This window comes from Phyllobates terribilis, unplaced genomic scaffold, assembly GCF_046119375.1.
Source record: "Phyllobates terribilis strain yellow unplaced genomic scaffold, ASM4611937v1 Scaffold_4__5_contigs__length_816908805, whole genome shotgun sequence".
In the NCBI taxonomy this organism is placed as follows: domain Eukaryota; kingdom Metazoa; phylum Chordata; class Amphibia; order Anura; family Dendrobatidae; genus Phyllobates; species Phyllobates terribilis.
Genome location: NW_027362764.1, coordinates 194,686,936 through 194,709,445, shown reverse-complemented (window position 1 = coordinate 194,709,445; position 22,510 = coordinate 194,686,936). Strand labels below are relative to the sequence as shown.

Here is a 22,510-nt window from a genome sequence, read left to right as displayed (position 1 = left end):
CTTGACTGATGCTAAAATCTGAAAAAAAATTAAACACCCCTTTTTTTATCGGTGACCTCCATATCATGGCCAAAGGATCACTTTGTATATTTCTGCAATTTAAACTTAATTATTTTCAACAGTTATGGAAAGGAGCTTGTCAGGTAAAACTGACGTTATCATATTCTGATTGGCAAATAATGTTACTGGGAAAACGTCATGGGTTGTTTTGTTTTCAAAGGGGTGATTAAAATGTACATTTTACATGGTGAGAAAGCTGCACTGATAGAGAAGATAATGGCTATTAAAGGGGTTCTCCAGTTCTGGAGGGGTTCTCCAGTTTAAATAAATTATCACCTACACACGGGATAGGTGATAGCAGTTGGAGCCTCACTGATCAAGAAGTTGAGACCCTCTACGAACGTCAGAACTGGGGAACTTTTATCCCCTTTAGAATGGAGTGGCAGTGTGAAGTCTGCCACTCCATTCATTCCCTATGGGGCTGCAATCAGCTTTTCCTGGCAGCCCCATAAAGAATGAATGGAGCAGTGGTCAGGCCAGCTCCCTGACACTCCACTCTAATGGGGATAAAAGTTCCCCATTGGACAACTCTTTAAGCTCCATTATTGAAGAGTACCTTTTACCAAATTTCTCATCATGAACTGGACACACAATGCAATCGTGGCTGCAGAGAAGAATAAAATGTTTTTGTGTTACTTTATTTCATCTCTCCGTTGCGGAGATCTCAATTCAAAGTATTTGACACCTAATGAATTAACTTTCCAAGTTGGTAATATCAGTTAGCAACTCATAGGGAAGAGTCTGAAGGCCGTATAACTCGGACAGAGATCGCAGCACAATGCTCAGACTGGTTGTCATCTCTCCCGACTCAGCAGTGACAGATGCATAGAAATATACGCTGTCACACTCTGGTCAGAAGAACCGACCGCCAGTTCGAGCATTGTGTTGCGATCCTCGTCCGAGTTGTACGGCCGTCTTGACTCTTCCTATACAGGGAGAAGTACACGCCCCTAGTGAAAACTATCTGATAACACCCACTTAAAACGTAACTCCTTAGGTGCCAAATACTTTGATTGCTAATATCTCCACAACCAAGCAGTGAAATTGAAAAAAAATATATACATATATATTCTTCTCTGCAGCCACCATTACATTGTGTGTCCAGCTCAAAATGATAAAATGTAGTGAAAGGTCCCCTTAAGCTATAGCTACAATAAACCATAAAGCATTTAGTCACTACATATAGTATGTTAGTTGATTACAACATTTAATGAAGCTTTAAATCAGAATATTGTATCTTCTGGTAGAACAGAAGATGTACCAATTTCCTTACATAACTTAATTATCGAAATCGCACCTAAAAAGAATACATCTATTAGTCGCATATTAGCTGAAAATTATTTTTGCACTGTACAAACAAGGATTTCTGCCTGAAAGTTCAGCTCTGTTAAATTATAACAGAATCGCCGCATGTTTTGTGGCTAACAGCTGCGAAACGCGCGGGCACTCCTAACATATCACTCGAGCACCTGTGATGCTCAGCGCATACACGAGCACCCTAGGCAAACTCCAGTAATGAGCACGTGCGCTCATCACTAATTGACACAAGACTGAATATCAGTAAATCTCAGGGAATGTCAGATGCATAGCGAATATTGTTGTTGTGGATGGAATCTGTAGCATAATTTCATAACTGATCCAAAACACATTAGAGCCTGCATTAAAATATACACACAACCCCTGCACCCACCTTCCCCCCGCACTTCCCACCACATTTCAATAACTATTTGTAAAACCCCATTCACAAGTATTGTACTGTGCAGGTGTGTAAGCACTAATGTTCCACTCATCTTAATGGTATTCGAGAAATTGTATAGGAATAAGTCCTAAGTAAACACTGTATATTAGCTGATCATGATTAGTTTCTTAATACACTCTTCAACATTGAAATAGTAACACCAAGACTGAAAATTTGTGGACTTATTGGAAATCACAAGATCGATGGACATGTTATTGATATACAAATGATCAAAATATCTCGATTTTATTCAGTATCGAGTTTTGAGGGCTGACATGAGCAACAAAAATACAGGCACTTACACACACACACCTTGGCTGTATCAATGAGGTTGTAGGAGGAATGTTCTGCCATGATGAATGCACTTGTGAATTCAAATCATCAAGATCCACTGCTGGCTGCTTCCCTTGCAATTTCCGACCACTGATGTCCCAGATGTGCTCGTTTAGAGACTGGTCCGGAGATGCTGCAGACTTTGGTAGCATGTTAAGGCCATGCAGACTGCTCACAGTAGCACCAGCAACATGTGGCCTGATCTTGTCGTGTTGAAAAGCGGCTTCTGGGACGCTTTGGAGAAATGGCCGTACCACTGGTTCTACCACCAAATCAATGGAAAGTTGGTGTAACTGGAATGAAAATTAGAGGAAGCCAGCTGTCAATCCACACCGTAATTCTGGAGGTAGGATCTGTGTGACGTTCCCTTGTGAATGCCTCTTCATGGCGTTGCCCACATGGTTTCTAGATGGAGACTGGAGGCTGTAATGGTGCAATGGGACAACACTGTTAAGAGACCGTTACGAAGGAACATCACACTGACCCCAGTCCCGGGATCATGGTGTGGGATAGCATAGTGTACAATATCTGGACCCCTATAGTCTTAACTCCAGGTACACCAACAGCTCAGCTTTATATTTATTTGGTGGAGGGACCAATGGTACGGCCATTTCACCAAAGTGTCCCAGGAGGCGATTTCAGCATGATAACATCAGGCCGCATGATGCTGGTGTTACTGTGAGCAGCTGTGTGGCCTAAATGTGCTGCCATGGCAGTTGTACAGAGAAGCTGCCAGCAGCGGATTTTTTGATTTGCCCAACTGCATTCAGCGTTGTGGATCATTTCCCAGACGACCAATAATATCCACATTGACAGCAGCCAAGGCGTATAAGTGCGGGGATTTCTGTGGATGGCGCTCATACTAGATACTTAATAAATTGTGATGTGTATTAACATTTGCATATCATTACCATGTCTATTGATCCTGTGATTTCCAAAACTCCATGACTTTTTTCTTTGTTGGTGTTGAAGTTTCGATGGTGAGTTTATAAACATATCAATTCTGGTTTAACGTTTCATTAACTTAGTATTAAAAGAATGCCTGACTTTTCCCATTAGCATGCTCATATTTTTATGACTTTGTTGCATTTTGTTACTAAATAGCTTTCATGATACTCTGTAAGTACGGCATATCGTATGTTATTGTATAATTATTCCATGTTTGTATATACTTTCCTTTTTGCAGTCAGTATAGTAAATTGTGGGAACACGGTGGCTTTTGCCCGTTGTAAATACAGTGACATCCCAAATATAATAAACTAATGGTTTCAAATGAGGAAAGCAAGGAAGACTTCTGGAGAGGTGTACCCATATTAAAGATTACATTGTCTGCCCCCCATGGGAGAACTGATCTCCTAGAAAGGGTTATGATGACTGGGAACTTCACTTCGGTTATACTCTGCATCTCATGTCGTCTCCTTGTGTGGGTGGCATTGAGCATGGCTTTGGGAGCACTGTTTAAATGGTAGCCGTAAGCCATGAAATTTATGCACCAGATTGAGTATCTCCTGAGTCAAAGTTGTTCGGAGCTTCTGACCTGGTTGCTCGTTGGGATTCAGGGTGCCGTTAATATCTTTCATATGGGTAGACATTGCCTGTATTAGTAAGGAAAGCAGAACAGTAACTAAGCAAGTAGTTAGACTCCTGCAGTGTACAGTTTGACAAGTTTCATCTCACCTATTTAGGCTTTTTGGTGGTTTGATGCTTGACATCAAAAGGAAAGCTCCTTTTTTCTTGAGTGACTTCAAGGATGCATTAAGCCTGCAGTGCCTGGCCTCCGTTCTTTTCCTATACTGTGCCTGTATGTCTCCTGTAATCACTTTTGGAGGTCTTCTGGGAGAAGCCACACAAAACAGAATAGTGAGTACAAAAGAAAGATTGGTAGTGCCCAGGCTTTTATTAGACCTTCTCAGGAAGGTGTCCTTGTGCATTTGTCTCACGTGTTCATGCTTGATCCAAAGAGTCTACCCCACAGTATTTGACCTTCCCCCTGCTCACAGCTCTGACAGTTTGGGGGAGACCAAGTGAACAGAAGATGCAAGGTTTAAGGTAACAGTTTTTTCCCTGGCGTCAGAGAGTCCATAAACAAGATATGGGGCCACAGCGATCTGCAGAGAGTACCACACCAGGCAAAGTTTTTTTTATTGGTATAATAATTTACAACCAGGTCTTGTATGTTTGGTTTATATAATTGATGTTTAGTCATTTCTGTTCTAACTTATAAGCTAACGTGCACAAGTATTTCCCCCACACAGCTTTTCATTTCAGGTATAAGTTATCTACACTCAGTGGACATAGTGATGTATATATGGCCATAATGCAGCCTCGTTGTAGCATCCGTTTTACATCCGCAACTCTTGACCTTCCTATAATGAACTTGCATGAGGTCACTATAGAACTACGGTTACATAAGGTCTGTTACGGTCGTGACAGGGGTGCTATATTTTGACAGTGTTATGGCTGTATGAAAGTGAGGACCTGTCATGTGCTCAATAAAATAGTTAAGCACCTTGTAAACCTCCCTAAGCTCCCCTGATTTTGCCTTTTCTTTTTTGCATTTTGTCGCTCCATTGCAGAGATTTTCACATTTGTTTTATCTGTAGCAAAGTATGTGAAATCTCTGGGGATGGGCACTTTCACCCCTCCTTCCCAGATACTGTCTGAGACTGCTAGACCAGCTGCTGAGCTGTGATTTGAAGTGTCTGAGAAGGAGGAGGGGAAAGTGCATGCCTGTAGAGATGACTCTGAAGAAACACCCAGTAGGACTGTAAGCAGAGACTTCACATACTGCGCTCCAAAAGAAACAAATGTGAATATCTCTGCAATAGAGTGATGGGGAAAAGAACGGCAGAATCTGGGATGTTTAGAAGGTGTTTAGCTCAATTTTTAGGCGCAAGTAACGGGTATTTTTAAGCAGTATTTCCACGCAAAAAAAAAACTATTTAAATCACTTATATTAAATTATTAAACCTCTGATCAGAGGTTTCTTCATTATAGGCGTTTTTCCCCATCTGTTCCTCCAAAGTAACAACTGCAAATGGCTGCCCTTCATAAGGGTAGATGCCATGACTTCCCAGACTCTATAGTGGTAGACATGTAATTCATAATATATATACCATGGAAAACTAGGCCCGTTTCTACTGTCGGGGAAACCTTGGTGACATGGGACATGTCAAGGCAGCCATTGCCTATTATCACTTTTCAAAAGCGGGAACATATCAGAGTAACTGGTCATTAACATTATGATGGAAGAGGGTATAAGGGTTATGCCACAATAACCTGTCATCACCTATTCATGGCCTTGCTGATCGCTGGTGGTCCTATACCTAGGACCTCTACCTTTTTAACAAGAACTGGGGTCCTAAATCCTCTGTTTGAATGAAGCAGAGGCCGAGCATGCACACTGCCACCTTGTTCAAAGTTTGCAAGGCTGAAAGATAGACACGTGCTATACACTGTCAGTCCCATAGAGATGCAACCTCAAATCACATGATTAACCACTGCCCCATGAAAACGGGAGACGCGGGACCACTGTCTTCCTGATCTGTAGGGGCCAAGCAGTTAGCAATGTATTGCCTATTCTATAGATAGGTGTGTGTTTGTTTTTGTTTTTTTTTGGTGGAAATGCTTATTACTTGTTAAGAATGCAACCACTCAATCACTATAAACTGATGTAATAAATCTGTGTTACTTCATGTATGAGATCTGTATAGATAAGAGTTCATTACTACTTAGCAGATTCTCAAATTTGTTCAGCAAAATGGCCTTTACATAGTGGCACCTAGTGGCCGTCACTTACCTTTATTTCTAAATGAAATATTGGTTTTATGAAAACCAAAGTCTTGAAAAAACAGTAAAACGTATAAGAGGGCAAGAAGGTAAACTGTGCCATTATTGCTGACTAAGTAATCCATCTTATACACTGTCCGTGAGTACAGGGTCACAGATGGAAGATGATCATCCATGGGTTATAAAAGCATTTTGTTGGTCTAATAAGTCAATAACGTGTTAAAAAAAAATATATATATATATATATATATATATATATATATATATATATATATATATATATATATATATATATATATATATATATATATATATATATATAACGTTCTTTCCATATCAGAGGTATTACAAAATAAATGTTGCAGTATTTCTGTTTTTAATTGTTGTTGTGATTTTTTTCTTCTGACTTGTAGTTCACAAACAAGGAAATAAATATTTGTCTTGTTTTCAGGTTGTAACATGTTTGAACATTTTTTTCTTTTCTGTGTTGCTTTTATGTGTTAGGTTTTTACTATACACACCAACATAAACCTTTTTATTTTTTTTATTTTTTTTTCTCAGAGTGCAATAGAGTCTCTTTTTGGAGCGTCTCTGACAGGCATTGCCTATTCTCTCTTTGCTGGACAACCTCTGACGATATTGGGGAGCACAGGACCTGTCTTAGTGTTCGAAAAGATCCTGTTTAAGTTCTGCAAGTAAGTATGATTCAGCGCTCTGCGACGTGTCCTTCACCAACCAGTTTTGCTGCCTTTTTTTGATTTTTTTTTTTTTCTCTAATTCTGTATAATTGTTAACTCGCTTAACTGTGAATTCAGGTTTTGCAGAAAATTCCCAATTGATGATTAAAAAAATGACGATGTGTCACACAATACCTAGATAAGCAAGAGAATCTGACCTGTAGAAGCCGTTGTGTGCACCCTATGAGAGAAAAAAATTATTTAACAAAAGTAAAAAATGCAAACACTTTCATCATACACATAAAAATAAAGGGGTATTCACACAGACATGCAATAAATATCTGCAGATTAGATAACAAGAGTCGCACAGCTCGCTTTGTTCCTGCATATTGGTCACCTCTTTCTTCAGAGCAGCTGTGGAGGGTGTAGTTACCCTAATCTGGAGATATATTTGGAACTCTCCTCAAGGACCTGCGTCTACCAGATATTCCTGGCATCGCCTGTAGATATGCCATAAATATCTAGAATCGGAATACCCCTTTAGGGTCTCAAGCACGCCGCCATATTATATTAATGTACAATCTTGTTGGATCTATGTTACATTAAAATCAAATTATGCCATGTTTCAATTCTGTTCTTCCAACTCTGTAGTAAGCATTCTCCCCCAGAAGCATTGTATTTTAGTATAATATATGGCTGTGAACGAGCTTAAATAGAATTTGTCAGCAGGGTTTGCTATGTAATCTGACAGCAGCATGATATAGGGGCAGAGACCCTGATTCCAGCGATGTATCACTTACTGGGCTGCTTGGTTCAGTTCTTATAAAATTCTTGTTTTCTCTGTTGTAGATGTAGCAGCCCTCTGAATGTTGAGCTCTGTATAACCCCACCCACATCACTGATTGGCAGCTTCCTGGGTACATTGTCTGCCAGCTGCCAATCAAGGGTGGGGGCTGGACTAGCTGGAATGTGGCACCTAGTCCTGCAGTGACAATTTCCTGCTAATAAAACACTGATTGTATTGAAACTGTAACAAGCTGTTAAGCAAGTGACACATCTGTGGAATTGGGCTCTCTGTCCCTACATTATGCTGCCCACTACCTGTTAATGTTCAGACACATGGACAGTGTTCCTCCATACAGGCTCTGTAAAGCTTATGGCAGCATTCACATTACGTTCCTTTGTGTCACGGACTTGTCTGAATATGCCTATAACATAATTATTGACATAAATGCAGAAAAATATAAAACTTTGGACTACTGTTAATGTTGTCTCTGGATTTGTCCATGTTTTTTTAATGAAATTGAGTCGATTGTTTCATGTTTTGGACTCTGGCAGATTGAAGTTAATGGTAAGTGGTTGTGCCTGTTTTTTATATCTTTTGTTTCGCCTTTCTTACAGGGACTATAAGCTGTCCTACCTGTCTCTACGCACCAGCATTGGTCTATGGACGGCCTTCCTGTGTTTGTTGCTGGTGGCCACGGATGCAAGTAGTCTTGTCTGCTACATCACACGGTTTACAGAAGAAGCATTTGCTGCTCTCATTTGTATTATATTTATTTATGAAGCATTGGAGAAACTCTACCACCTGGGGGAAAAGTACACTTTCAATATGCACAACGACATCGATTTGCTGACAAAATACTCGTAAGTATCCTATCCCAATAATGAAGGTATTATATGTTTCTTGGAAAAAATGCCACCAGCCAGAATTGGGTTCAAATTGAATGGGAAGGAATTACTTCTACTTCTTCTTGCTGGATCAATTTCTTGCTGTGGCTTAGCAAAAATGACAGTGGCGTTAATCCAAAAAACGCTGTGTGTGAAACCGCCCTTAACATGACACTTGTGATGATGCGAGAAGCTTCTCTCACTTCATTCCATAGATGTGTGAAGTCTTTTACACATTCTTATGCCTTTAATGAGCACAGTGCCTCGGGCCACATTGCGGATTTAATGTACAGCTGGTAAAATGGAACACACCCAGATGCAGGGTGTACTTTTACAAAAGACTTGTTAAAATTTTGCACATCTTCCTCTGTGTTGGACTGTCTGATGGCTCTGTTCACACTCCAGATCTTATGTGTAATATTACTGATCAGTGCATTTGGCTTTCAGAGTGGGATGACCAACATTAAAGGCATTGACCACTTTCTGGCAAAATTGTGAAAATATACAGTACAGACCAAAAGTTTGGACACACCTTCTCATTTAAAGATTTTTCTGTATTTTCATGACTATGAAAATTGTACATTCACACTGAAGGCATCAAAACTATGAATTAACACATGTGGAATTATATACTTAACAAAAAAGTGTGAAACAACTGAAAATATGTCTTATATTCTAGGTTCTTCAAAGTAGCCACCTTTTGCTTTGATGACTGCTTTGCACACTCTTGGCATTCTCTTGATGAGCTTCATGAGGTAGTCACCGGAAATGGTTTTCACTTCACAGGTGTGCCCTGTCAGGTTTAATAAGTGGGATTTCTTGCCTTATAAATGGGGTTGGGACCATCAGTTGTGTTGTGCAGAAGTCTGGTGGATACACAGCTGATAGTCCTACTGAATAGACTGTTAGATGCTTTTTTCTTGCCATAATACAAATTCTAAGCAAAGAAAAACGAGTGGCCATCATTACTTTAAGAAATGAAGGTCAGTCAGTCCGAAAAATTGGGCAAACTTTGAAAGTGTCCCCAAGTGCAGTTGCAAAAACCATCAAGTGCTACAAAGAAACTGGCTCACATGAGGACCGCCCCAGGAGAGGAAGACCAAGAGTCACCTCTGCTTCTGAGGATAAGTTTATCCGAGTCACCAGCCTCAGAAATCGCAGGTTAACAGCAGCTCAGATTAGAGACCAGGTCAATGCCACACAGAGTTCTAGCAGCAGACACATCTCTACAACAACTGTTAAGAGGAGACCTTGTGCAGCAGGCCTTCATGGTAAAATAGCTGCTAGGAAACCACTGCTAAGGATGGGCAACAAGCAGAAGAGACTTGTTTGGGCTAAAGAACACAAGGAATGGACACTAGACCAGTGGAAATCTGTGCTTTGGTCCGATGAGTCCAAATTTGAGATCTTTGGTTCCAACCACCGTGTCTTTGTGCGACGCAGAAAAGGTGAACGGATGGACTCTGTAACGGGTCTGGAAGGCGGAACCTCTGAGCAACTTATACAAGGGGGCAGTCCTTGTAAGGAAGCGGGTGGCAACCAGGGAAGACAGGCAGGCAGTCACAGCAGGTGACCGGGACAGTCTCTGGGCAAACAGGCAGGAGGTCACGGCAAGTGACCGGGACAGTCTCTGGGTAAACGGGCAGGAGGTCACAGCAAGTGACCGGGACAGTCTCTGGGTAAACGGGCAGGAGGTCACGGCAAGTGACCGGGGCAGTCTCTGGGTAAACGGGCAGGAGGTCACAGCAAGTGACCGGGGCAGTCTCTGGGTAAACGGGCAGGTACGACCTGTGACGGCTGAGCCTCCAGGTAGGCTAGCAGGCAGATGGCAGATGAGTGCTCCCAGGTGAGCAGGCGAGAGTCTCAGGATAAGCAGGTGGTCACAGCATGTGACGGCGGAGCCTCCAGGTAGGCTAACAGGCAGGTAGCAGATGAGCGCTCCCAGGTGAGCGGGCAAGAGTCTCTGGACTGGCAGGTGGTCACGGCACGTGACGACGGAGCCTCCAGGTAGGCTAACAGGCAGGTAGCAGATGAGCGCTCCCAGGTGAGCAGGCAAGAGTCTCTGGACTGGCAGGTGGTCACAGCACGTGACGGCGGAGCCTCCAGGTAGGCTAACAGGCTGGTAGCAGATGAGCGCTCCCAGGTGAGCAGGCAAGAGTCTCTGGACTGGCAGGTGGTCACAACACGTGACGGCGGAGCCTCCAGGTAGGCTAGCAGACAAGTAGCAGGTGAGCGCTCCCAGGTGAGCGGGTAAGCTGGTCCATAGACAGACTGACAGGTGTCAGAAGGCAGACCGTCTGACCTCAGGCTAGCAAGCAGGAAAGCGGATGACAGGCAGGAATCAGGCAGCAAACTGGCAGGCAACTGGCAGGTAACAGGCAACGGGACCTGAGGGCTGAAGCAGAGTAGTGAACAGTGCAACAACATTGCTCGGGCACCTCCATTTTGGAGGAGGTGCCTTATATATGGAGGGATCCTCCGGCCATTGGCCGGGGACTCCTTAGAGCGACGCACGCGGCCCCTTTAAGAGAGGGGGAGGGAGCGCGCGCGCGCGCGCCCTAAGCACAGTGACCTGGGGAGAGCGGGCGCTGCAAGCAGAGCGGGAGGAAGCCGCCGGGCACGGAGCAGAGAGGTGAGGGGAACAGCGTCCCTGCCTAGCAGTAGGCAGGGACGCCGACGCTACAGTACCCCCCCCTTTAGGCCCCCCCTTTTTTAGGCCAGACAGAAATTTAGCAAGGATGAGAGGGGCATGGATGTTCTCCCGGGGCTCCCACGTTCTCTCCTCAGGACCAAACCCCTTCCAATCTACCAGAAAAAAGGTTTTTCCTCTTACCCTCTTGGTGGCCAGAATGTTCTCTACCTCAAACTCGTCTTCAGCAGAAACCGGAGCAGGAGGCGTACCTGTAGACTTGGAAAAGGAGTTAAGTACCACGGGTTTGAGAAGAGATACATGGACGGAGTTAGGGATCCGTAAGTTGGCCGGGAGTTTCAATTTATAGGCCACCGGGTTGATCTGTTTGATAACCTCTAGTGGGCCGATGAACCAAGGCCCTAACTTATAGGAAGGAATCTTGAGCCGGACATATTTGGATGAGAGCCAGACTTTATCTCCGGGACGGAATTGTGGAGGATCCAGGCGTTTTTTGTCGGCGTGTCTCTTCATCCGCTCGGACGACTGAAGGAGTGCGGATCGGGTACTCTCCCAAATGGAGGAAAATTTGCTAACGAGAGATTCCGCGGCCGGGTTGTCCACAGAGGTGGAGACAGGAAAAGGGATCCGAGGATGCTGACCGAAGACTACAAAAAACGGGGATTTAGAAGAAGATTCGCTCTCGTGATTGTTGTAAGAGAACCCGGCCCATGGTAGGAGATCCACCCAGTCTGAATGGTGGGCATTAACGAAGTGCCGGAGGTAACTGGTCAAATTCTGATTGATCCGCTCCACTTGACCATTGGACTGTGGGTGGTAAGCGGAGGAGAAGTCCAGGGTGACGTCGAGCAGTTTGCATGTGGCTCTCCAGAAGCGTGAGGTGAACTGAACCCCACGATCCAACATGATGTGGAGAGGCAGACCATGGAGACGGAAGATGTGGCGGATAAAGTCTTTAGCTAGCTCGGGAGCAGACGGGAGGCCTGGCAGGGGAATAAAATGAGCCATTTTGGAAAAGCGGTCAGCGACCACCCAAATGACCGTACAACCGGCAGAGACGGGAAGATCTGTTATGAAGTCCATAGCTATATGTTGCCACGGGGCAGCAGGCACAGGCAGAGGAAGAAGGCGGCCGGCAGGCAGGTGTCTCGGAACTTTGTTGCGGGTGCAGGACACACAAGCAGAAACAAAGTCAATTACATCCTTGTGCAGGGTAGGCCACCAGTAGTGCTGGGTAATAAGCTGGAGGGTCTTTTTCTGACCGGCGTGCCCAGCTAGCTTAGAGGAGTGACCCCAGTGTAGAATCTTCTCCCGATCGGATTCCGTTACGAACGTCTTACCGGGAGGGAGACTATTTAGGCCCACGGGGGCTACCTGCATTACTCTGGCGGGATCGATGATGTGTTTAGGCTCCTCCTCAAGATCAGACACCAGAAAGGATCGGGACAGGGCGTCAGCTTTGATGTTTTTGTCAGCCGGACGAAAATGAAGAATGAAATCAAAGCGGGCAAAAAACAAAGACCACCGGGCTTGGCGCGGGTTAAGTCTCTGGGCGCTCTGGAGATATGCCAAGTTCTTGTGGTCAGTGTAAATTATTACCGGGTGGAGAGCCCCCTCGAGCAGGTAACGCCACTCCTCCAGTGCCATCTTAATGGCCAACAATTCTCGGTCTCCTATAGAATAATTGCGCTCAGAAGAGGAGAAAAGTTTGGAGAAAAAGCCGCAGGTTACCTTTCTTCCGGAAGAAGATTTTTGGGTAAGTACCGCCCCAGCTCCGGAGGAGGAGGCGTCAACTTCTATGAAGAATTGTTTGTTGCCGTCCGGACGATGCAGCACCGAGGCGGAGAGGAAGGCCTGTTTTAAGGAAAGAAATGCCTCCTCTGCTTCGGGCTTCCATTCTCTGGGGTTCGTACCTTTTACGGGTGAGAGCAGAGATAGGGGCGGTCCGGGAAGAGAAGTGCGGTATGAACAGGCGGTAATAGTTGGCGAAGCCCAGGAACCGCTGAATAGCCTTCAACCCCTCTGGTCGGGGCCACTTCTGGATGGCAGACAGTTTCTCTGGATCCATTTGTAGACCTGTCTGAGAGATTATGTAGCCCAGAAATGGAAGAGAGGTCTGCTCAAAGATGCACTTCTCATATTTAGCGTAGAGGTGGTTCTGCCTGAGCCTGAGCAGGACCTGACGAACGTCCCTCCGGTGAGTAGGAAGATCCGGAGAGAAGACCAAGATATCGTCCAGGTACACCACCACGCAGGAGTAGAGAAGATCACGGAAGATGTCATTGACCAACTCTTGAAAGACGGCAGGAGCGTTACAGAGACCGAAGGGCATCACAAGGTACTCATAGTGGCCGTCCGGGTATTGAATGCCGTCTTCCACTCATCCCCCTGACGGATACGGACCAGGTTATATGCCCCACGGAGATCCAGTTTGGTGAAGATTCTAGCCCCCCTCAGACGGTCAAATAATTCAGGAATAAGCAGAAGGGGGTATTTATTCTTCACAGTAATCTGGTTTAGGCCTCTATAGTCTATACATGGACGGAGTGAGCTGTCCTTCTTTTTGACAAAGAAGAAGCCTGCTCCCGCCGGGGAGGTAGATTTCCGGATAAATCCCCGGGCCAGGTTCTCCTCAATATATTCAGACATGGACCGGGTTTCAGCAGCGGACAAAGGGTAGATTCGCCCACGGGGAGGAGTAGAGCCGGGCATCAGGTCGATTGGGCAATCGTATGGTCTATGAGGAGGTAAAGTCTCTGCCTCTTTTTTATTGAAGACATCCGCATAAGACCAATAGGGAACCGGAAGACCGGGCAGATTGGCTGGGGTAGGAGAAGGAAGGGCAGGACGAACGGGAAATAGACAAGTCTTATGGCAGTCCTGTCCCCAGCGAAGGACCTCTCCGGTCTGCCAGTCAAGCACGGGTGCATGTCTCTGGAGCCAAGGCAGGCCAAGCAAGAGGGCGTGAGAGAGTCCAGGCAGAACATGAAAGGAGATGCTCTCAGAATGCAGCATTCCCACCTGTAGAGTCAGAGATTCAGTGATGAGTTGGATGGGATGTGGTAAGAGGCCCCCATCCACGGCGGCGACAGATAAAGGTACGGCCAGAGGTTTGGTGGGAATGTGGTATTTTTCTACCAGGGATTGAGAGATGAGATTTCCAGCAGCTCCAGAGTCAAGTTGAGCCAGTTCAAAATAGCGGTTCTCTCCGCAGAAGATAGAAACAGACAGCATCAGGGATGGAGAGGGTTTACTTTTGTCTAGGGCGACCTCTCTGAGCGATCCTAGACACAGGCGTTTCCCAACCTCTCAGGGCAGGAACGGATCCGGTGCTCCTTACTGCCACAGTAGAAACAGCTCCCCTCGGCACGACGTAAGTCTTGACGGGTCTTGACCATCTTGGTCTGGTCGACCTGTATAGGCTCAGGTGAATGTGCCTGGAGAGTGACGGGTCTCTGGAAGGTAGGGACTAGACGTGGAATCCTCCTCTCACGGGTGACCTCCCTAGCGCGCTCCTGGAACCGGATGTCAATCCGGGTGGCAAGTGTAATCAAGTCGTCGAGAGTGGTAGGAATGTCCCGACCGGCGAGTTCATCTTTAATACGGCCGGACAGACCCTCCCAGAAGACGGACACCAGGGCGTCGTTATCCCAGGCCAGCTCCGAAGCAAGGGTACGGAACCGTATGGCATATTGGCCCACGGTGAGACTCCCTTGACGGAGGCGTAGCAGAGATGAGGCGGATGAGGTCCTCCGTCCGGGTTCGTCGAATACCTTCCGGAAAGCCGTGAGAAAGGCTGGCAGGTCGGACACCAGAGGGTCTCCTCTCTCCCATAGAGGATTTAGCCAAGCCAGTGCCTCTCCCGTGAGATGGGACATGATGAAGGCTACTTTGGCCCGGTCGGAATTAAACTGGTGGGACTGGTGTTCAAAGTGCAGGGTGCACTGGTTAATGAAGCCCCGAGCTTGAGCGGAGTCGCCTCCGAAGCGAGGAGGTGCAGAAAGCCAGATTCCAGAGCAGGATACTATGGTATTGGTGGTTGCTGGTGGGGCAGTCAAAGTGTCCAGGCGAGTATTGACATTCCGCAGGTGACCCAGGATGGACTCCTGTTGGGACCTCTGTCGGGACAGTTGATGACAAAGGTCCGAGAGCGAGTGAGCTTGGGTGCCACCGGGTTCCATGGCCCGAGCAAACTGTAACGGGTCTGGGAGGCGGAACCTCTGAGCAACTTATACAAGGGGGCAGTCCTTGTAAGGAAGCGGGTGGCGACCAGGGAAGACAGGCAAGCAGTCACAGCAGGTGACCGGGACAGTCTCTGGGCAAACGGGCAGGAGGTCACGGCAAGTGACCGGGACAGTCTCTGGGTAAACGGGCAGGAGGTCACGGCAAGTGACCGGGGCAGTCTCTGGGTAAACGGGCAGGAGGTCACAGCAAGTGACCAGGGCAGTCTCTGGGTAAACGGGCAGGTACGACCTGTGACGGCTGAGCCTCCAGGTAGGCTAGCAGGCAGATGGCAGATGAGTGCTCCCAGGTGAGCAGGCGAGAGTCTCAGGATAAGCAGGTGGTCACAGCATGTGACGGCGGAGCCTCCAGGTAGGCTAACAGGCAGGTAGCAGATGAGCGCTCCCAGGTGAGCGGGCAAGAGTCTCTGGACTGGCAGGTGGTCACGGCACGTGACGACGGAGCCTCCAGGTAGGCTAAAAGGCAGGTAGCAGATGAGCGCTCCCAGGTGAGCAGGCAAGAGTCTCTGGACTGGCAGGTGGTCACAGCACGTGACGGCGGAGACTCCAGGTAGGCTAGCAGACAGGTAGCAGGTGAGCGCTCCCAGGTGAGCGGGTAAGCTGGTCCATAGACAGACTGACAGGTGTCGGAAGGCAGACCGTCGGACCTCAGGCTAGCAAGCAGGAAAGCGGATGACAGGCAGGAAACTGGCGGGCAACTGGCAGGTAACTGGCAGGTAACTGGCAGGCAACTGGCAGGTAACAGGCAACGGGACCTGAGGGCAGAAGCAGAGTAGTGAACAGTGCAACAACATTGCTCGGGCACCTCCATTTTGGAGGAGGTGCCTTATATATGGAGGGATCCTCCGGCCATTGGCCGGGGACTCCTTAGAGCGATGTGCGCGGCCCCTTTAAGAGAGGGGGAGCGCGCGCGCGCCCTAAGCACAGTGACCGGGGGAGAGCGGGCGCTGCAAGCGGAGCGGGAGGAAGCCGCCGGGCACGGAGCAGAGAGGTGAGGGGAACAGCGTCCCTGCCTGGCAGGAGGCAGGGACGCCGACGCTACAGACTCTACATGCCTGGTTCCCACCGTGAAGCATAGAGGAGGAGGTGTGGTGTGGGGGTGCTTTGCTGGTGACACTGTTGGGGATTTATTCAAAACTGAAGGCATACTGAACCAGCATGGCTACCATGGCATCCTGCAGCGGCATGCTATTCCATCCGGTTTGCGTTTAGTTGGACCAGCATTTATTTTTCAACAGGACAATGACCCCAAACACACCTCCAGGCTGTGTAAGGGCTATTTGACCAAGAAGGAGAGTAATGGGGTGCTACGCCAGATGACCTGGCCTCCACAGTCACCAGAACTGAACACAATCGAGATGGTTTTGGGTGAGCTGGACCGCAGAGTGAAGGCAAAAGGGCCAACAAGTGCTAAGCATCTCTGGGAACTCCTTCAAGATTGTTGGAAGACCATTTCCGGTGACTACCTCTTGAAGCTCATCAAGAGAATGCCAAGAGTGTGCAAAGCAGTCATCAAAGTAAAAGGTGGTTACTTTGAAGAACCTAGAATATAAGACATATTTTCAGTTGTTTCACACTTTTTTGTTAAGTATATAATTCCACATGTGTTAATTCATAGTTTTGATGCCTTCAGTGTGAATGTACAATTTTCATAATCATGAAAATACAGAAAAATCTTTTAATGAGAAGGTGTGTCCAAACTTTTGGTCTGCACTGTATGTAAAATGCCTCCATATTAATAGCAAGTAGCATTGGGGTCTCTGTTACATTTGTTCCACACCAGTTGCACCCAACCATTCCTTTATGGACTTTGCTTTATGCACTAAGGCATACTGAAAAAAGGACCTTTTCCAAACTGTTCCCAGAAAGACCACACCATGGCATCATTCCTTGAACCTATACCTGACTGTCCTCAGAACATGGCTAAGGCTCCTGGGTTGAAATAAAAGAAGATAAGATTTCACCTTACAAGATATTAAAATAGGTTTTCACACTTCTAATGTTCGCCATACAGTGCAGGTTCGCAGTTACATTTGGTTATTGATACATGATATATCCATAATTTTCCTTCCATACACAATGATTCAAAGTGAAGTCCTGGATCTCCTGTCCTGCCCTTGTTGAAACTACACTTTTTTTTTTTTTTTTTTTTTTTAGAAGTGGCAAAGTATTGGGCATTTTCAGATCTAGCATGCCTGATCCCTGTTTTTCCCAACAGTTGGCAGCCCTCATCACATGAGACGTTTCATGCCTTCTTGGACATGTAACGAAGTTAATAGGAATGTGCTTTAGAGGTGGGGACGACTCGGGAACGTTTCTTCTTCCAGCTTAAAGGGTTTTATTGTTTTGTTTGGTCTATTGTAGTAATTTATCCAATATTGATATTAATAGTTGAACATTAAAAAAAAGCTGTGTGTTTATATTGTGGGGTAATATTTTCACCCTAGATGCGTGTGTGCAGAGCCTGCCTCCCCCAGCAATAAGACTGTGTCTGCATGGATGGAAAAGAATATCACTGCCAGCGAAGTCCCCTGGAGTAATCTCACCGTGTCAGTAAGTGGCAACACAGGCGTATGCTGATGTCCGTACTATTCTCATTACATTGTACTACAGGACTACACGTTGATTCGCTGGTATCTTCCTAAATTCACCAGAAACAAGTCTTTAAAGTGAATCTATCAGCAAGATTTCACACCTCAAACTGTTTATATGCACATATAACTCTTTCAAAGGTAAGTCCAGCAATACCTTTACATGGTCAATCCATTCCTCTGTTACTGAGAAATCAGCGTGTGAATTAATATGTAAATGGATATGGTAGATCTAAAGCCTGTGTCACTCCAGCTTTTTTTTCCTGCCCAGCACCACTGCCTCTTCCTGCTTAACTGACAACCCCTATGCTGTGTGACTTTAGGCAAAGGAGCCATCAGTCAAGCAGGAGAAGGCTGCTGTGGGCTGGAAATAGAGCTGGAGTGACAAAGGCTTCAGATCTACCACAGCCATTTACATATCAATTCAAATGCTATTTTCTCCATAACTGAATAACGGACTGGCCACATAAAGATATTGCTGGACTTGTCTATGAAAGGGCTATGCACATAAAAATACACTGCTCAAAAAATAAAGGGAACACTTAAACACAATGTAACTCCAAGTCAATAACACTTCAGTGAAATCTACCTGTCCAGTTATGAAGCAACACTGTTTGTGAGTCAATTTCTCCTGCTGTTGTGCAAATAGAACAGACAACTGGTAGAAATTATTGGCAATTAGCAAGATAACCCCTATAAAGGAGTGGTTCTGCAGGTGGTGACCACAGACCATTTCTCTTTTCTCATCCTTTTTAGCTGTTGTTTTGGTCACTTTTTCATTTTGCCATTGCTCTCACCCCTAGAGGTACAGTAGCATGATAGGGTGTCTTCAGTAGAGATGAGCGTTGTTCTACTCGAACTGTTCGCCAATCTCAAATTCGAGCTGTTTTGGGCGGTGTTCGAGCCATTCGGCGAACACGAACAATTTGAGAAAAATTCGGCTGTTCGAGGTTATGTTAGATAACTGTTCGTGCACCAAAATCATAACTGGATTTTTTCTCAGTAATGATGAAAATTAATGTTAATACGCAGTTTGAGTGTACAGCGGGGTGGGGGGAGGGGCAGGGGATGGATCTCTGCAGGAACAATGAAGATCTCCATTTTTTTTTCTCTTTCCCGCATTTACAGTGGGGAGGTGCAATCTGTCAGCCTATCAGCAGCGCCCACACGGAGCGAACTGCTTTTTTTCACACAAGCAAGGGCATGTGTCATTGGCAGTGTATGTCACATGTCCTTGCCCTATAAGACCAAGCCATTTTCCCCGTCGCCACCATTTTCTCACTGCTGCAGCTGCGTGTTAGACGGCACCGCTGTTGCTGTGTGCGCTATACCTTGTTAATTTCAAGCCAATTTTCGCACAAATCTACAGATAGCTTGGGAGTAGGGAATGGTTGTGATTGCAGTCCTTTTAAGGACTAGGTTACAGCATTTCCTACGACTTTTATCAGGGAGGTCTGTGCTCTTAAATAGATAGGTTGTGGGAGTAAAGACTAATTGTAATTGGAGTCCTTTTCAGGACTAGGTTACATCAGTTCCTATCAGTTTTTGCCAGGCAGGTCTGTGCCAGTGCTGTGCAAGTTTTTTTCACAGCATTTGGCTGAATCTAGCAAAGCTAATCCTTTTTGGCCTATTGCAGAGTGTGTTAGTCAGTGGAGTAGCCTATCTGTGTTGCAAGATATACCACCTGTGTATAGAATACCAATTTTTTTACTGCACCTAGTGAAGTAAAATCTTTTGGGCATAGCATCATTCTATTAGTCCATCTATACTGACCTCCATCAGGTTGCAAACTGAATCTAATTTTTTTCTGCATCTAGCTCTGAAAAAATATTTGGCCTTCTAGCAGTGTGTCGGACTTTCTCTATTAGTCCATCTATACTGACCTCCATCAGGTTGCAAATTAAAAATAATTTTTATCTGCATCTACAGTACCTCTGAAAAAATATTTGGGCTTCTAGCTGTGTGTGGGACTTGTTGTATTAGTCCATCTATACTGACCTCCATCATGTTGCAAACTGAATATATTTTTTTCTGCATCTACCTCTGAAAAAATATTGGGCTTCTAGCTGTGTGTGGGACTTGTTGTATTAGTCCATCTATACTGACCTCCATCAGGTTGCAAATTGAATATAATTTTTTCTGCATCTAACCCAGCCAATAGTTTTGGCCTAATACCACAGTTTGGCCACTCAGCTCTGCTCGGTTACCATCCATTGTTTTTTTGTGCAAACAACTCCAGAGTTGTGAATTAGTTAACCACCAAAATGAGTGGAAAAAGGCCTGCTGCTGGTGGAAAGGGGAATAGGCGTGTTGGGAAGGGGAAAAAAGGTTGTGTCCGTGGGGTAGGTGTTAAAGCAACAGTAACATCTGCAGAAGAAAGACCATCTTCCAGCCAAACTAAAATGTCTACTTCTTTTAGCGGACAATGTGATAAGATCCCTTTCTTACGGCCACGCCAATCGCTACAAATTCCAGATGAGGCACAAAAACAGCAGGTGCTTCAACGGATATCAAGTGCTCCTTTAAGTGGGCTCTCCTCCACATCAACTTCAACATCACAAATACTCCAGTCCTCAAAGGTGTCACCCCAATCGCACTTGCTTCCTCACAGCTCCCAAATCTCCAGCTGCCCGTCTGAGTATGAGGTAGAACAGATGGTTGAGTCTGCAGAGCTGTTTACTCATACTATAGCCTGGGAATCAGAGGTCGACTCCAGCGCTTCTGTGAATCCAGACGAGGAAATGATCTGCACTGATGCCCAGAATCTTTATGAGTCGGATCCAGGACCAGATGCAGAAGGTTCTGACCATAATGTAGACCCTCATTCCCAAACTGTAACTCCTGTTGGTGGAGACAATGAGGAAGACGATGATAAGACTCAAATACCTGATTGGAGCGACAACTTTAGTTTTTTGTCAGGGCAGGAACAGGTTGGCTCTGAGGACGACGGGTGTGATAACGCACAGGGTGATGATGATGAGGTTGGAGATCCCACTTACTGTCAACCCACAGTCAGCCAAGAGATGAGGTCAGCAGAGGAGGTGGAGGAAGATGCTAGTGACGACGAGGTCAGGTTGCGCCTTCCTGGACAGAGACGTAGTACTGGAAGCACGTCAACAACTGCATCCTCAAACACAACTCTGCCTCTGACCACAAGTCGTGGTGGCTCTTCAGGTCGCATGGGTGCTAAGCCTTGCATAGCCTGGGCATTTTTTCAGATCGATAAAGATGACCCAACTCGTGTTATCTGTAACATTTGTCAGCAAAAGCTAAGTAGAGGCCAAAAAATACATAGTTTGAGTACTTCATGCATGAACCGGCACATGGACATGAAGCATAAGTTGCAGTGGGAAGCTCAGTGTGCTACAATGCGGCCTAGCCGGCCGGGCCAACCACCGTCTGCCATATCTTGTGCATCCGCGGCCTCTTCATCCTCTGTGACTGGGGGGACAGCAGTCACACCTGTTTTGGGGCGCAGACCTGCCACCTCTTTACCCGCAACAGCCAGCGTGATTGGCAGGTCATCATTTTCTTTGGAGGTGGGAACACCAGCTGGTGTTGAGCGCTGTCCGACATCGATAGCACCACCTTTGGATCAAGGCAACCTAACATGTCCGCCTGCATCTTCCTCACAGACCGGCAGTTTGCCGGGGACACCCTTATCAACCCCGTCTAAGCACAATAGCCAGCCCTCGGTCCCTCAGATGTGGACAAGTAAAAGACCATTTCCTCCTAGCCATGAGAAAGCTAAGAGGTTGAATTTCACCATCTGCAAGCTCTTGGCTACAGAAATGCTGCCTTTCCGCCTGGTGGACACAGGATTTTCGAGACCTTATGTCCATCGCAGTGCCCCAGTACCAGATGCCCAGTCTGCACTACTTCTCAAAGAAAGGTGTGCCTGCGCTCCACCAGCATGTTGCACACAACATCACCGCTTCTTTGAGAAACTCTGTGTGTGACAGGGTGCATTTCACCACAGACACTTGGACGAGTAGGCATGGACAGGGGCGTTACATGTCGCTGACTGGGCACTGGGTAACTATGGTGACAGCAGGACAAGGGGCTGCTGTCCAAGTCTTGCCGTCCCCACGAGTTGTGCGTCAATCCTCTTTATGTCAAAGTTCCTCCACTGCTTCTGCCTCCTCAACCTCCTCTCGGTCTTCCACCTGCACCCAAAGCCTGTCTGGTCATGCCACAAGCTTTCTAACTGCGCAGAAGGGATCCTGCACACCTCCTTACTATGCTGGCAGTAGGGCTCAACGTCATCAGGCGGTTTTTACATTGAAATGTCTGGGAAATGTGAGTCACACAGCTGAGGAGTTGTGGTCAGCTCTGGAGAACCAATTTCATGAATGGTTGTCTGCACTGGACCTGAAACCAGGGAAGGCCGTGTGCGACAATGCTGCAAACCTGGGTGCGGCCCTTCGCCGGGGTAATGTCACACACGTGCCTTGTATGGCTCACGTGTTGAACCTGGTTGTCCAGCAATTTTTAGCCCACTATCCCAGACTAGATGGCCTTCTGCAGAGGGCACGGTCGCTGTGTGCTCACTTCCGCCATTCGCATCCCGCAGCTCAGCGACTTACATCTCTACAGAAGTCGTTGGGCCTGCCACTTCACCGGCTAAAATGCGATGTGCCTACCCTGTGGAATTCAACTCTGCACATGTTGCAGCGACTGTGGCAGCACCGACAAGCCCTGGTGCAATACGTTCTGACGTATAGCCTGGGCCAACGAGATTCAGAGGTGGGGCAAATCAC

At 46.4% G+C, this 22,510-nt stretch overlaps 1 protein-coding gene across 4 annotated transcripts in view; it reads left to right on the top strand.

The window, feature by feature from the left end:
• Nucleotides 1-22,510, top strand: part of SLC4A7 (solute carrier family 4 member 7) — a 153,432-nt gene that overhangs the window by 107,898 nt on the left and 23,024 nt on the right. For all 4 annotated transcript variants that reach the window (XM_073678018.1, XM_073678017.1, XM_073678020.1 and 1 more), the window contains 4 exons: nt 3,817-3,991; nt 6,482-6,615; nt 7,999-8,244; nt 17,607-17,712. In XM_073678018.1, the coding sequence (XP_073534119.1) occupies nt 3,817-3,991; nt 6,482-6,615; nt 7,999-8,244; nt 17,607-17,712 (661 nt within the window). The remainder of the gene's footprint in view (nt 1-3,816; nt 3,992-6,481; nt 6,616-7,998; nt 8,245-17,606; nt 17,713-22,510) is intronic.